Here is a 16,325-nt window from a genome sequence, read left to right as displayed (position 1 = left end):
CTGCAGCGGAGGAGAGGGATGCGGGATGTTCTCGCAGCTCTGCGTGCTGCTGCCCACCCTGATGGGTCTGTCATGGCCCGGCACCAAGATTAGGGCTGCTCATCGCCTGGCTGGGCTCCTTGGCTGCTCTTCCAGCATGCTGGCTGCTCTTCTGTGCTGTTTGGAAGTGCCTGGGCTGCAGGAGGAGCTGAGAGCTGCTCTGTGCTCAGCTACGTGGCAGAGGTTTTAATACAGCCTGGGCAGGGAGTGCAGTGCCGTGCTGCACAGCCGAGCGTTTGAAGGACACACTCGTCCTGGCTGGCTGTGAGTGCCTCATCTGCAGACAGCGTGGCTCATCCCCAGCGCCCCAGCTTCCCCCTTGCTGATGGTACTGCTCCGTTGGCTGAACTACAGGACTTGAACGCACCAGCCCGTGGGGCTGTGCCTCCCCTCGCTGGGCACAGCAGCAGTGTTTCGTGCTGCTGGTGGCTCGGCATGCCCGGCTGCAGCCCTGCAGCTCCTGCCTCTGGGGCTGGCGGCAACGGCGGCTGCAGGAGAGCTCCGGGGTGGCAGCAGGTTGTGTGTCCACAAAAGCTTCTCCAGGGAAGAACAGCGAAACAGGAGGGCTGTGTAACGTGGGCATGCAAGAAAGCTGGGGAGGGACCTTTTACAAAGGCATGAAGTGACAGTTCGAGGGGTAATGGCTTTAAATTGGGGAAGATTTAGATTAGATATTAGGAGGAAATTCTTCACAATGAAGGTGGGGAGGCCCTGGCCCAGGTTGCCCAGAGCAGTGGTGGCTGCTGCATCCCTGGAGGTGTTCCAGGCCAGGTTGGATGGGGCTTGGAGCCCCTGATCCAGTGGGAGGTGTCCCTGCCCATGGCAGGGGGAGGAATTAGATGATCTTTAAGGTCCCTTCCAACTCAGACCATTCTGTGATTCTATGACAAAGGCGTTGTGGCTAGCACTCATCCTGCTCCCTCAAACCCTTGTTTCCATGGCTCCTTGCTGGACCCTGTTGGCCAGACACCTTCATGCCTGTTTGTGCATCTGAGGGGACCTCGGGAGCATGTGCTGGTGTGGGGAGGCTGAGCTGGGGGCATTCTGTGTGTTCTTGAGCAGGACCGTGCTGGAGCAGGGGGGGGTGCGGGTGATTCCTCTGTACAGAAAAAGGCAAAGGGAAAAGCTGTCCTGTGCTGGGGTGGGCGAGGGGGGCAGTGCCAGCTAGCCGGGGCTCCCCATTCCCAGCCAGGAGGCTCCGAAGCAGAGCTGCACGATCTGCCGTGAGCAGAACTGCCTGCTGATGCGCCGGGCAGGGAAGTGCAGCGATAAGCGAAGTTGGCTAATCAGGATTCACACTAATAGGGAGAGAAAATTACCCAGATGTACCACAGAGAGAGCTGAGCGGGGAATGAATAACCGCAGCAGTACGCTGCCTTTGCTGGCGCTCTCCCGGCCGGCAGATGAATTAAACCCAAGGTGGTGTGAGTCATGCACGCAGCGCGTAGTCACATCACGGGCATGGGCAGCAGCTGGGGAAATTACTCGCGAGCAGGCTGCGATGTGCAGAAAGCAGCAGCCTCTGGCAGCCCTGCATGCTCCCGGCGGCAGGAGAGGAGTCCGACCACCGGCTCTGAATGAGCGGTGGTTGCGGTGGGAGGCAGCATCCTGATCCCGTCTGCACAGCGCGAGGTGCTCTGCGAGCTGTGTGCAGGACAGGGGCTCCCAGAGCGGGATCTGGCAGGGGACACGAGCCACCCAGGTGAGGTGTTGGGGGCTCCCAGAGCAGGATCTGGCAAGGGACACGAGCCACCCAGGTGAGGTGTTGGGGGCTCCCAGAGCAGGATCTGGCAGGGGACACGAGCCACCCAGGTGAGGTGTTGGGGGCTCACAGAGCGGGATCTGGCACGGGACACGAGCCACCCAGGCGAGGTGTTAGGGTCTCACAGAGTGGGATCTGGCACGGGACACGAGCCACCCAGGTGAGGTGTTGGCAGGGGCTGAGGCTGTGAGTGCCTGGAGCAAGCGTCTGAGGCTGGGCAGCGTCTTGCCGAGTTCCACGCTGACCATTCCTCCCCAGCTGTTTTCCACATGCAGGCAACCCTGGCACTGGGCAGGGCTTGAGGTCCAGGAGCGGAGCATTTGTGTGCCTGAGCTCCCAGCCTCAGTTCTGGCAGCAGGGCAGGGATGGCACAGAGCTGGCGATCTGGCATCACCTCTGCCTCGAGTCCTTGCTAAGAAAATGTGGACACGGGAAGAAGGCTCCAGATGTTAGCAAATCGGACCAAACCTACTTCCTTTATGTGCGTGATGTTTTAACACTGCCTTGACCAGGGTCCAGCTATAAAGCCAGGAGAGGAAAGCCCAGAGTTGTGTCTGCTGTCACCGGGGATGCGATGGCTCAGGATGTGCCAGGCATGAGTGTGGGGCCTGAGCCTCCTGCCAGAGCTGGGCGCAGCCACCCCATCCTTCCCCGGAGCCCTTTCCAGCCGCACCTCCCCAGGCCAGGGCTCAGGGAGGGGCTTGGGGGTCAGAAGGGGCTTTTTGTGATTTAAGCTTTGTTGTCATATTTGTTTGGAGGCTCGGAAATGGTGTGTCAGGTGACTCAGCGGTCACCATGGTGACGAGCATCAGTTAATGAACAGAGGGAGCAAAGGAGCCAAAATAAATGTCAGAGCGTGAAATGGATGCCATGGAGCCGGGCAGGCAGCGGGGCTGCCCCTTCCCCGCACTATGTGCCATCCTGCTTGTCCCCCGCGGGGCTGGGGCTCCCTTTGCCTTGTGCGGGGGCAGGTTTTGCTAAGCCACCTGCAGGGTGAAGCGTCAACGAGTGAGCAACATAGTGAGCCCTGGCTCGAAACGTACAGCCTCCATGGGGTTCTCCCAGTCCACCGGGCACCTGCAGGGACATGATGCTCCATGCCTACTGCAGCATCGGAGCAAATATGAGCAATGCTGCTGTGGTTTCCCACTCCTGCCGCTCGGCCAGGGCTGCTTGGTGCTCCCCTCCGCAGCAGGAGGGAGTTGGTGCTGGGTCCTGCAGCAGTGATGCTGAGCAAAGGCTGTGCCTCTGCCCAGAGAAGGGGCTGGGGGAAGCGGGGACATCACAGATCCTGGTGGGGCAGAGAGGCTGCAGCAGAGCTGCATGTGGTCCTGACTGCTGCAGAGGGAGGGAGGGATGAGTGGATGGGCGAGCATTGCACCCCAGGTGAGCTCTGTGCCCTGGCCCTGGCAGCCCACAGGGCAGGGGGTGTTTGCATCCGAACAGGGCATCCTCTGCCCTCGCAGGTGCCTCCTGCAGGGCTCGCCCTTGTTCCTCGTGGTTTTGGATTTACCTTAGACATTGCAAATCCCGGAAGCTGGTGCTGCAGGAGAAGCTCTTGCAAAGCCCTGCCCGGGCATCCTGGCTGACAGCAGCTTTGCGGCCATTGAAAGCCAAGAGGGTGGATCTGTCCCAGCAGAGCAGGTCGGGGCTTCAGGACTCTGAGGCAGAGTGAGGACCCAGGCGTTTGGAGACAACTGGAAACAGAAGCTTCAGCGCTGGGTGAGGCTGGAGATGTGTCCGGGTGGACCCAGTGTGTCTGGGCACAGACTGGCTCAGTGCATTCTTCTGGGTCCAGCAGAGTGTAGAAGTGTCTTGGGGTGCTACAGGTTGGCACGATCCACTCTGGCAGCGCAAGGCGATGACTGGAGAGCAAAAAGACAAAGGTGAGGGTGATTCTGGGATGCATGGGGCAGAGCCCTGCTGGCGGGCACAGGAGGAAGGTCAGAGAAGGTGGGTGAATACCCAAGAGCTGAGAAGAGGAGGAGGAGGAGAATGGGGGCTGTGCTGTGCAGCTGCCATCCTCCTGGTACCTCACCAGATCCGCTCGTGGTGCCCATTCTCAGCATCCCCTTCGCCCGCAGTTCCCAAAGCAACGGGAGCAGGCAGTTCTCCCTTGGATGCCGTGTCTCCCGTTCGGATGACAGCTTGCCACCTCCAGAGCTTCATCTCCTGTTTTAATTGATGCCTGTCACGCTGCTCAGCTCCCCCGAGCCCATAGACTAAGCGCAGACTGGCAGCGTGCCGCTGTGTGGGGCACTGTGCAGGTTGGCTTCTCTTGCCTGGAGCCCTGTCCACTGGCATCAAGTCCTTTCTGGTCCTATGGGAGAAGAGACAGAGCCAGTGTGACTTGACCAGTGCTCCAGCACTGGTGTCGTGAGGGGCTGTCCTTCCTGTAGGGAGACACTGCAGCAATTCCTCACTCCGCCCCTTGTCGCTGCAGAAAAGCCACACTCCATGCCTCAGTTTCCCCATTTATCATCAAGGACAGTGTTGGTTGCCCAGAGCAGTGGTGGCTGCCCCATCCCTGGAGGTGTTCAAGGCCACGTTGGATGGGGCTTTGAGCCCCTTCATCCAGTGGGAGGTGTCCTTGCACATGGCAGGGGGTGGAACTGGATGGGCTTTGAGGTCCCTTCCAACCCAAACCATTCCATGATTTTATTTGTCCGCCTTGCAGAGGAAGCTTCGTGCACACTCTTGCATTAGCGTTTGCTACTTGCTTTGGAGAAGGCGGCTCTGTGAATCCTGCAGGCAGAAGTGGCTGCTGCTGCCTCAGCTCCTGGAGGAGCTGTGTCCCCATCCAGCACCGTGGCACGAGCCGAGCTCGGAGCCATCCCCAGCAGACAGCGAGTGCGGTGCACGGCGCCTTGGCGGGCTGCCCTGAGGAGCCGGCTTGTAGCATCCGCAGGAGGTGATGGGCTGCATCCATCACGACAAAGCCATAAGCGCAACTGTGCATAGACAGGGGTTTCTTTTTATTATTTTCTAATGCCTGTAATTTCTCTCTGCCTGTACATCAGTAGCTCATGGACCGGGCTGGTGGGTGGATGAGAAGAGGCAAGAGCCCGTTCGCAGCCAGTCCCTTCCCCTGTTTGTCCCATAAACGTCCCCCACTGTGGACACAGCTGTGTCTCACAGCACACAACTGAGTCCCCAGGACATCACCTGCCCGAGCCTGCTCTGCCCTTGGCTTTTTCCTCTCACGGCACAATTGCACGGCCTTGGCGCAGGAGAGCGCTGAGCCCGCAAGTGCAGAGAGGAGGAAGCCAAGGCAAACAGGCACGCGTTGAAAAGCAAAAAGCGTTTGTTTTGCTTCAAAGGCAGAAGGAGGGGGGAAATGCCATAGAAAAAGAGCCTTTTTTTTCCCAAACGTGAAGTGGGAGGCCAGCAGATGCCAGAGCATCTGCCTCCTTCCCCAGCCTTCCAGGAGGCACTGCCGGTGCCCACTGCGCTGGGGCTGCTCTCGCCCCCGCTCCACAGTTGTGCCAGGGGACCCACGAGCAGGAGGGGAAGGCGTCATGGGGCAGGTGGCACTCCTGCCCACGCCAGGCTCCGTTGCGATGCCCACCTGCGGTGTTGGGCGCTGTCACCGCTGCGTATGGGTGCGCATGCGTGTGCGGGGGCACATGTGAAAGCAGGCTGGAAATGGGGTCTGGGCAGGTCATCTGGGCAGCTTTCTGCCTCCTCTGCCCCAGCTGCCACATCCCTGGCATGAAGCAGGGCTGAGAAGGGGCAGGGAGGGGTAAGCAGGCCAGAAGTTCTTTGTAGTCATTTAAATAAACTTACCTGTGTCTCCAAAAAAATTGCAACTCAGAAGTTAAGCTGCAGCCCAGTGGTTTCTTTAGCAAACGTGCTGAGGATCCTCGTCCACGCAGCAGCCTGTGCCCTGTGTTTGTACGTCAGCATTTAATCGCAGCTGCTCTTTGCACAGCCGTGGGCCAGGGCAGTGCAGCCAAACTGGGAGCACTGCGCTGGTGTCTTGGTGCTGCACAGACCCGGGGCTGCTCGAGCAGCTGCTCTGACTCCAGTGCTGTTGTCATTCCAGCAGGAATTTGACATGAAAGCAGATGACCCTGAGATGCCAGAGTGAGCCCTGGGCTGCAGCCACACAGCATTTTCTCTGATGCATCTGAATAAGGTGGTGCTGGGACCTGAAGGCCAGCAGTGTTTATTTACAGCCACATCAATTCTCTGTCAAAACCAATGAGGGGGTTGGTAGAGTGGGTTCTGGGAGCCAGAGTGTGCCTGCTCTGCTTTGCTTCGCCTTCACTGGAGAAAACAGGGGCCAGGCGAGCCTTGCTGTGTCCACGGGTACTTCCAAGGAGCAGTGGAAAGCTTGGCCACAGCCAGACAGAGGCAGTGCCGTGCTGAGCACCTCTGAGCTCCCAGCATGTCCTCGCAGCACCATGCAGCTGGAGAGGCTCTGCCCGTGGGGCTGCGAGGGGAGCAGGGCAGCTTGGGCTTCTCCTCCCGGCTCAGCACCGCTGCTAATGGCAGGACTTGGTTTGAGATATAAACATGCAGCCCCACCGGAGGGCACAAGCAGTGCTTGGAGGATGCAGGAGTAGCGGAGGACCAAAGCATCCCTGGGGGCTGAGGGCAGCGTTTGGGGTCGCTGCCAGCTCCATGCCAAGCAGTGAGGAGCGGCTGCTGGGCTGCTGCCGTGCTGGCCCTGTGCAGCTCCTGCCAGCACAGAGAGGTTTGAAGGTTTCCTGGCTTCTGTCTTCACAGGAACTTTCCGAGGAGTGTGCAAGAAAATCGACCACTTCCCCGAGGATGCAGATTACGAACAAGACACGGCTGAGTATCTCCTCCGTGAGTTTGCTTTCCTGTGCATGTCAGAGCTGCGTGTGCTTCCCGGGGACCCCTCACCCGGCGCTGTGCTGGCACCCCCTTCCCCATATCCCAGGGCTTCACCCAGGGGGTCCCCTCCACTACTGGCACCGGGCTGATGGGCCTGAGCACCCCCGGCTCCCTGTGCAGCAGCAGTAACTCGGGGTTCCATACATGTGGCCACGCTGTTCCCACATCCTGTGTCGAGCTTGTCAGGGTGTGAGGGCCACTGGGGACCAGGACCCTGCAGGTCGCTGGCGTGGCACCGCAGGGGTGCTGTGTTCCTGTCAGTCTCCCTGTTCCCAGGGCTCTGCACCCAGGCAGGATTTGCCAGGAGAGTGCGATGGGTGTTTTCCATGTCCCCTGCCAGCAGCAGCTGAGTGCAGGGAGCTGGTGGTGTTCCTGGCTTGGGAGCTGGCAGAGACCCATGAGGTTTTTGCATCAGGAACGTGAGGGTGAGGTGATGCTGACCCTGCAGAGGAGGGACAATGTCCCCCCACACTGGGCAGGTGGGTGCTGGGGCACCCGGGCGCAGGCTGAGAGATGTCAGACCTAAACGATGCACACCCTGACCCACACAGACGTGCACCACGCGGCACATCAGCACACACACACGTGGGTGTGACCGCCTGCAAAGCCTGCACAGCAAAAAGTCCATTTGAAGACGTGAATTTCCAGGCAAATAAGAACATTGAGGTAGCAGTGGTGCACAGCAGCCTCAGAGGTGCTGGCATCGCTGAGCTCTGAGCTACTGGGGCTGGGAGGAATCCCCAAGGATGACGAGACCCCTGGCACCCATCCTGCTTGTCTCCTGCCTGATGCAGCTGCTGCTCATCCAGATGTTGCTCTGAACTCCCTGTCTCCCAGCTCTGCAGGGAGCCATCAGCTCTGCTCACCCTTCTAAGAGGGGAATGTGTCTAATGGAAGAGGTTTGCAATTTTAGTAGATTAGCATTTAAGTTCTTCTCCCACCTCCTCCCGCATTTAAAATAAAAAGTCTATTTTAAAGACCCCAGAATGGCATTTTAATGGGGCTTCTCTGCATCTCTGTGCTTTTAATAAAGGCCCTAATAGAGGGATGAGAGCCCAAACCAAGGCACAGTGTATTTTCAGTGCGGCAGGTAGTGATTTGCTGCATTAATTACTCTTTACTGTCATTTTGGAAGCTGAACTTCTGATAGGCCAAGTAGAAAAGACCCTTCTCTGTGCAGCTCTCAGCCAGCAACTCCTGCGCCTGCAGAGATGGTTCCTGCCAGAGCTCAGCCCCTTGGGGATGGAGCCACGTGCTGGGGCCACAGCATCGCACATGGTGGGATTAGCATCTTGGGCTTCTTGTTCATTTTGGTAATGCTCCTCCCTTGCATCAGAAAATGACTTTTTGTTGAACTTCAGGTGTGTGAATTTGCAACTTCTTGCCTTTTAAAGGAACTAGGATAGTTTGGGAACCCAAGAAAAAAGGGTTCCTGGCCCTTGAGGTTGGCAGAACTGCTCCTTTCCTTGCCAGGCTGGTGGGACCTGGGGGTTCTGCAGTCCCCGGGCTCCACAGTCATGTCTGTAGCCTGAACCCGTGGGTGGTGTGTTTGGTAAGGGGAAGGTACATTGCTGGTGCTGACTGTATGACAAGAAAGAATTCCTTGAAATAGCCTTGGAGGAAAAAAGTAAATTCAGGTTTTAAGCTATTTTTGTGATGGGAAGCCTGAATTGCAGGGCTTGCAGGGCTGGTGCTGGGCTCCAGAGCAAGCTCGGAGCAGAGCAGCTCAGGGAGAAGCAGAGGATGCACAGAGGGAACTGGTGCAGGGTCTCCCCTATCCCTTGGCAGCAACCCCGCCTGGCTTTGCAGCAGCTCTTCCTGGGCACTGGCACGGGAGGTGCCGGCAGCCGGCGATGGTGGGATCAAACCCTGCCCTGCTCCCTGTCCCGCAGGTGCAGTAAGAGCGTCCAGCATCTTCCCCATCCTCAGCGTGGGTCTGCTGTTCTTCGGGGGCCTGTGCGTGGCAGCCAGCGAGTTCTACAAGAGCAAACACAACGTCATCCTCAGCGCCGGAATCTTCTTCGTCTCTGCAGGTAGGAGCTGCCTGGCGGGTTGGGATCGGGGCAGCAATCCTGGTGTGGAAGAGTGGGAAGACACAGGGGAGCTGCAGATGGTTTGGGGCTCCTCCTGGGCTGTCAGCACAGAGGGATTCTGGGGTTTGTGAGCTGTCCTGGTGGAAAAACCCTTATCATAGGGGAGAAAACAGTAGAGGTTTCTGACAAGTGGTCACCGTGGTCCACTTTAAGTGTCCGCTTTGCTTTGCCCTGACCAGTCTCGAGGCAGGCGCTGCGGCCCAGGAGGGGCTCCTGAAGTGCAGCCACCCCACGGAGGGAGCACCCGACCCCGGCGCAGGGCTGGGGGGCTCTGCCCTCCATTGCCACCACGCAGCGGGTTGTGGGGCCAGGCGAGGGCAGGCGCTGTGCTGGTGCAGTCCTCCAAGGAAAATCACTCTCTCGAGAGCCATTCCTTCTGGATTATTCATTCCTCTGTGCGCTGTTCCCCAGCGCTTGCACTGATTATCTTATGACAATGTCTTTGTCTCAAGGAACTGCTCTATTTTGTGTTTTTCTTCTCCCCACAAAGAGACAAATTGCTCTCCCTCCTTCGGCTGGCAGGAGCTGCTGATGCAGATGAGAAAACAACAGAAAGAACATAATTGATTCATTAAGTAAATCCAGGAATCAATCAGCTGCTCCCCAGCCCTGCACACAGTCCCGCGGTGCTGCTGGCAGTGCAAAACTGCCCGGATCCCAAATAAAGCCCCTGGGCTCCACTAGAAATGAAAAGAGATGGAGCTATTTCCCCCTCCCAGCATGATGGGTTTGTGCTGGAGGGATCCCCTCCGTGCCCTATGGGCTGGCTCTGCTCCAGCCACAGCCACAGCGCCCGGCGCTGGTCAAGCTCCTGCAGCCCCAGTGTTGGGCGAGCAGCTCTGCAGAGCAAAACTGACTCTGGAAATGTCCCTTTCCGAAAGAAATTAGCAGTAGTTGCTCCTGCCCCTCGGTCTTCTTCGATGCACTTAGGCACCGGGTGCCTGTGGGTACAGATGTGTGCTGGGGGACATCTGCAAGGGGCTTTGGCCCCAGTGTGGGTGGGTTGGTGCCTATGGGGATGTGCCTCCAGAACCCTCCCAGCCTGCCGGGCACCCGTGGGTCATGGGGGCAGGAGAAGGGAGAGGCTCCTCCAGCCTGCCCCACGCCGCAGCCAGGAGGGGATTGGGACGCTGCCATCCCTTGTCCCTTTCTGGCTGCTCAAGCGAGAGCTTCTCACTCTCATCCTTCCCTAAAGGTCTCAGCAACATCATCGGGATCATCGTCTACATCTCGGCCAACACGGGGGACCCAGGGCAAAGCGACTCCAAGAAGAGTTACTCCTATGGCTGGTCCTTCTACTTCGGAGCCCTGTCCTTCATCATCGCCGAGATGGTGGGGGTGATCGCCGTGCACATGTACATTGAGAAGCACCGCCAGATCCGTGCCAAGTCCCACTCGGAGCTGCTGAAGAAGTCAGCCTTCACCCGCCTCCCCCCCTACAGGTATCGCTTCCGCCGGCGGTCCAGCTCCCGCTCCACCGAGCCCCGGTCCCGGGACATGTCGCCCGTCAGCAAGGCGTTCAGCACCATCCCTTCCACCGACATCTCCATGTTCACCCTCTCCAGGGATCCCTCCAAAGTCACCATGGGGACGCTGCTCAACTCGGAGCGGGACCACGGTTTTTTACAGGTCCATAACTCCATCCCCAAAGAGTTCAAGGAGTCTTTGCACAACAACCCGGCCAACAGACGAACCACGCCGGTCTGAGGCGGACAGGGGCGTCTCGTCAGGCTGCATGACATCATCCTCACAACGGTGTAACCCATGAGATCCTGTTTTTAAGGACAAACCCAGATGGCTGCCCGTGCCCTGAGCCACAGGGATGGTTTTTCACTCCCAAAATGCCCCTGGCCGGGCCAGGCCATGGTGGGACCGGGACCCCCACGTCCCTCCTATCCCGACGAGGAGGGGATGGGGCTGCACCGTGACCCTGGCCGTGGTGCCCCTGCAGACTGAGCAGGACCTCCATCCCCACCTGGGACAGTGGCTTCCCGAGGTCTCCATCGTTAATGTTGCTCATAATCGCAGTGTTACTGTAGCTGTATGTCCCATGGAAATGCTGGCGATAGCCCTGTCTGTGAGAATCCTTAATCTGGTAGTTACATTTAAGCGAAATCGCCTGGAAGCCCTGAGTTTGAAGCACGGAGTCGGTGCCGTAGCGAGTGCTGGTGTCACCAACCCCTTTCCCTGTTGCGATGGATGCAGCGCTCGGGCTGGGTTTCTCTATGGCGTTTCGTGCATGCATTAAATAGCTTGGAATTCAATTTTGTCATGTCGGGTTGGAAGAAACATCCTTTTGCAGTTTTCTGAGGTCTTGAAAGGGCTTCTTTCTTTCCTTCGTTCTTCCTTTCCTTTTTTCTTCCTTTGGTGCATTCAGGCCATGAAAGGACTCAGGAGCAGAATTCCTCCAATGACTGGTAGCAAGTAGCCAGCGTTTAATTAACCTCTAATGTTGCAAGAAAATGAATTAATTCCCTAAAATTAATACACACGCAGTCACAAATTACTGTCTGGGCACAACCAGCGCTTGGTGTGGCGGTGTTGAAGAAGGAGCTGGGTGACTGGGCTGCCGGCCGCGGTCTGCGTGTGGGTGGCGTACGATTGCGCAATGGCTGGGAGATCCATGAGAAAAAGAACAATAAAATTGTCCATTTTGGCGAGTTACTTGGCTGAATAGGTCGCGCTGACCCTGCTGCAGGCAGCTGGAAGGCATGCGCTGTCTCACAAGCGCCCGACAGCAGCCTCAAGCTTTCCTGCGGCTGCGTGGGGTGCGCGGGGTTGGGGCTCCCTGGCTGCAGGAGGTCTCGGGGCGCAGCCCCTGCTCAGGTTTGCTTGGGGGTAAATCAGATGGGCAGTGGCAGCTCACAGAGTCTTTTCCCTTTTTCCCTTTTTTCCTTTTTTTTTTTAAAAGGTCTTTCCCAACCAAGTGATTCTATGATGCTATGAAAAGGTGCTGTGGTGGAGTGATGTCCCCTCCCCATGGGCATCCCAAGGCAGTTACGGCAAGATCCCTCTCCCAGGGAAATGCCAAGCTGGGAGCCAACTGCAAGATCTCCTTGGGGAGCACCTCTCTGGGCTGTGCTCGCTGTCACCTGCGGGGTGTCAGCATGAGCCTGTGCCCTCCAAGCTGCTCGGTGGGGCTGTGCCAGCTGCCTGCGACAGCCGGGGGCCAGCGCTCGCTGGCACAGAGGAGCTGAGGCTTGAAATGCCAAGGCGTGTGTGTGCAGCCCCGGGTTTGGCTGGAAACGCGAAGCCGCCTTCTCTTGCCAGAGCAGAGCTCATCTGAACGGAGGTGGTTTTGAAGCAGATGGCCTTACAATTTGACGTGTCACTTAATTGAAATCTCATTTAACCTTCCGACAAAAGTGATGGATTCCCAGGGAGGCCCTGAGGGGGCTTATTAGATAATTTGGGGCCAGCAGAGCTCTTACTTAACTCGTACTCTCTGCAGAAGGGAAACATCTGGTGCCTGGGGTGCATTTCTTTGAGCAGCCTTGACCTGGGTCTCCTGCCCAAAGCTGGAGTATGGCCGAGTGTAGGGCCATACTAGTTCTTCCCAGGTATGATATGCAGGTGGGTTTGGGAAGTCTGGCCTGGGAGCTGTGCCGGAGCTAAATCCCTCCTAGAGCACCACAAATGCCCTGGCAGGGGCTGTGCCCCTTGGCAGGTCCCTGTGTGCACACGTTCTGCATCTCCAACGTTTCTTATTGCTATTGTGAAAGGGGTTGTGTGAGAAGACGGATTCAGATGCTAATTAGACCTCTTAATTGCCGTAGTTGCTGATTGCATTTATTAAAAACAGTTGAGGAAGCGTAGCACTCTGATCTTAGGGACATATTTAAAAACAAAGTAGTGAAAGAGCTGGCAGTGCGGAACGTGGAATGAGCTGCGGTTCATCCTCCCTGGCGTGTGGCTGCAGGACTGCCCAGCTCCCGCAGCCGCTGTTGCCACCAGGCTGCCCTGCAAAAACGGCGTCTGAGGGTATACAGGGTTGCTTTATTAATGTATTAAAGCACCCCTGGGCTGTGGCTGTCCTTGACAAAGATCTGAATCATGGTATGGTTTGGATTGGAAGGGACCTCAAAGGGACCCAGTCCCACCGCCTGCCACGGGCAGGGACACCTCCCACTGGATCAGGGGCTCCAAGCCCCATCCAACCTGGCCTGGAACACCTCCAGGGATGGGGCAGCCACCACTGCTCTGGGCAACCTGGGCCAGGGCCTCCCCACCCTCACAGCAAAACATTTCTTCCTAAAATCTCATCTCAATCTCCCCTCTTTCAGCTGTAAAACATTCTCCTTATCCTATCCCTGCATTCCCTGATCAAGAGCCCCTCCCCAGCTTTAATCTGATATTAAATCCTTATGGATAATAACCAGTCTTGCTAGGAAGGTCTTTGCGCTGAACTGGAGCCCCCAGCCCTGCAGCCCCCGGGGGGAGCGGTGGAACCTGGCTGGGACTGATGGCTCTCGGCAAGGGGAAGGAGGAATGCTCGGAAGGGAGGCTGGTGGGGTGACTGCCAGGATCAAGGCACATAGAGCAGCACATTTAGGCAGGTCCTTAGAAACCAATCATGGAAACATGGGTTGAAAGCCACACCAGGACCTTCCTTTCCCACCCTCCTGTGCTGGCAGGGTTGGCCACAGCGATGCCAACACAAGGATGGGTTATGGTGCCGTGAGCAGAAGCCTCTGTCCATCTACTCTGACACCGTGGTCACATCATCAGGCTCTGGATTTTACACACGCGCACGCTTTGTGGCTTAAAGGAAAGATGTATTTTTCTTTCAGAATTACATCTCCAGGAAGCAGGCTCCGGCTGAGTCACCGGCTGCTGCAGGTAAGAAACCCTGTTTGTCTTGATCAGGCAAAGCCAAGCCTGCAAACAGCATCATTTCTTAATTAATCCCTTCCCTGACAGTGGGCTTTCCCCCACAGCAGTGCGGTGCCTGCACAGTTTGAGCTCTTTTTGGCAGGATGGGTGGTTGTCCCCGTCCCCAGGACAGGGCTGGCCCATGCGCAGGGGTGCGGTGTGTGCCAGGAAAACGCCTGACGGGCTGCAGATGGATTAACTCCTGCAGCACGGTGAGTGGTGATCGTATAACCAAAAGTGGTGTTATCGTTATCAGCACTGCTGTCATTATGTATTTATTGCCGTTGTGTCAGTAAATCACAGCGACTTTGTCAGGGGCGAGGATGCTGCTGTGCCGTGTCCTGTGCACACGCGGGATGCTCGGTTGCCTTCAGGTGTGGTTAAAGCCACACGCAGGACCATTTGTGGTGTCAGTGCTTTTCCTGAGGGGCAGTGAGGCGGGAGATCGGCTGCGAAAGGATTTTGATTTGTTTCAAAGGGTGGATTGATTTTCTCAAGCTAACAAAGTTATCCCCTAAGTCATTGAGAAGAAGCAGGTGGTGCCGCAGGATGTGTGCAGGCTGTTGCCTTCCTCCGTGCCGGGGCCGGAGAGTCGGGCAGCGGGCAACTTGCTCTTACTCGAGGCTAAATATGACCTGGAATTGTTTGTTTCTGAGGCTGTGTGTCTGGCCACTGCTCGTGCTGGTGCCTTTCCACTTTGTTTCCAACCTCCACAACTTGCCTCAGTCCCACAGCTCGTTCACAGTGGGGCTGGTGGTGTAAAGCAGCTCTGGAGCTGCTCAGATGAGTGGGGAGAAGACCTCTAGGGCTGCTGCATCAGTGCTGCCTTTGGTGTTGGGCCACCTGTACAGCACCTGTGTGAGGAGCTCCTCAACGCGACTGGTAGGGTAGAATAAAACAGTGCAGAATAGAACGTTTCAGCTGGAAGGGATCACAATGCTCATCTGCTCCAACTCCCTGACCCATTCAGGGCTGACCAGAAGTTAAAGCATGGCATCAGGGGCGTTGGCCAAATGCTTCTGAAACACTGGCAGGCTTGGGGCATTGAGTGCCTCCCTAGGAAGCATGTTCCAGGGTCTGGCCACCCTCTCAGTAAATAAATCCTTCCTTGTGCCCAGTCTGTGCCTCTCCCGGTGCAGCTTTGCACCATTCCCACACATCCTGGTCCTGGATCCCAGGGAGAAAAGACCAGCACCTCCCTCTCCACATCCCCTCCTCGGGGAGCTGCAGAGACCCACGGTCCTGTGCACAGAGGGGACGGGGCAATACCCGGCTGGGACCGCAGCACTCATCGTCATCTGGTTCCATGACGGCACACGGCCAAGCCAGGCAAAGCGTGACACGTTGGGATGGCGAGAGGGGAGGGAGCAGGGGCACCAGGCTGGCAGCACTGTGGCACCTGCGGCTGCAGCTGCAGAGCTGCCCGTGTCGCAGTGCCGGGGCCAGGCTGCAGCCTCACGGGCGAGCCGAGCCGTTTGTTTATGAAGGGAGAGCAGGCGGTGATTGACGGTGTTTACTGCCACGTGTAATATCTTTCCTTCGTGCGGATGCCTTTCCCCTGGAAGAGAAAATCAATACCCAGGCTAAATCTGGAGGCTTCAATATTTTTCAGAGAAGTGCAAATCAATATGGATTTCTTAACAAGTTTAATTTCAATACCTGAAAGTGCACATTCCGCCTATTTCCTGACCTTTCCAGTCCTTCGGGGAGGAAGATTAAAAAGATTTGTTCAAATTCAAAGAATTGAATCAGCAATTGCCCCATTACCTTGTTTTCTTTCCACCAGACCTTGCTAAACTGTCTGATAGCCCATCGCCGTCGCGTGGCTCATGGCACCTTGTCCAGGACTGTTCCCGACACCAGCTGTGCCATCCCACGCTGACCCGCAAGCAAGGGCAACCTGGATGACACGGATGCCGATGCCCAGAGCCACCTGCATCGCGGGCAGGACAGCCCAGGGTGGTGACGAGGGGTCAGGGTGCCATGTGCAGATGCTCCCACTCCCCCTTCTCCAGGTCCCAGTGGATCCACAGCAGACAAATGAGCCCAATTCCCCGCTTGCTTCCGAGCAGCTTGATTTAGGGGTGCTGCAAAGCTCAGGAGCAACTCTCTACTTATCCTACAATGCCTTTATGCAGTTTTAGATCATCGTGTGATCACTGTAAATAGTACAAAATGAGCACAGCTTGTGGGCTCGCCTGGCCAGAGCAAGAGACTTCAGGTAATTCAGTGGTTGCCCTTGGAACGATCCCGCTGGACGGACAGACGGGGACCGTCTATCCGGTTACAGTGCCACAGCGAAGGTGCCCGCTGAGGTCAGCCCTGAGAGTTCCGGTGTTGGGTCCAGTGGTGGCTGTCCCAGGGGTTGCTCAGAGCTGCCTGTGGGTAAAGCAGAGGCTCCACATCCCAAGGACATGGGCACGGCTGGGTGCAAAGGGGAACTGGAGATGGCTCTCCAGCCCTTACTGGGGCTTTCGTTTCCCTCGGGAGCATTTGAATTGCTGATTTGATGGTATAACAGACAATCCCCGCCAAGAATTGCCCGCTACCAGCCTGCAGACACTGCCGTACACAACAAGAGCCACGGAGGGCGGATGTCAGCTGGGTCGTGTTCGCAGCAGAAAGCTTTTCTTTGCACCCTTTTGTCCAAACCTATACCAAGATCCATGCACAGACTCCGCCGGGGTTTGCTGCAA

General features: G+C 57.1%; 1 protein-coding gene across 1 annotated transcript in view; it reads left to right on the top strand.

The window, feature by feature from the left end:
• CACNG3 (calcium voltage-gated channel auxiliary subunit gamma 3) overlaps nucleotides 1-11,415 on the top strand; it is a 33,850-nt gene extending 22,435 nt beyond the window's left edge. The window contains exons 2-4 of the mRNA XM_054080792.1: nucleotides 6,533-6,616; nucleotides 8,557-8,697; nucleotides 9,953-11,415. Of these exons, the coding sequence (XP_053936767.1) occupies nucleotides 6,533-6,616; nucleotides 8,557-8,697; nucleotides 9,953-10,464 (737 nt within the window). The 3' untranslated portion in view covers nucleotides 10,465-11,415. The remainder of the gene's footprint in view (nucleotides 1-6,532; nucleotides 6,617-8,556; nucleotides 8,698-9,952) is intronic.
• Nucleotides 11,416-16,325: the final 4,910 nt, after the last annotated feature.

This window comes from Cuculus canorus, chromosome 15 (assembly GCF_017976375.1).
Source record: "Cuculus canorus isolate bCucCan1 chromosome 15, bCucCan1.pri, whole genome shotgun sequence".
NCBI lineage: Eukaryota > Metazoa > Chordata > Aves > Cuculiformes > Cuculidae > Cuculus > Cuculus canorus.
The sequence above is the reverse complement of the archived record's forward strand: the minus strand, read 5'-3'. Positions and strand labels throughout refer to the sequence as shown.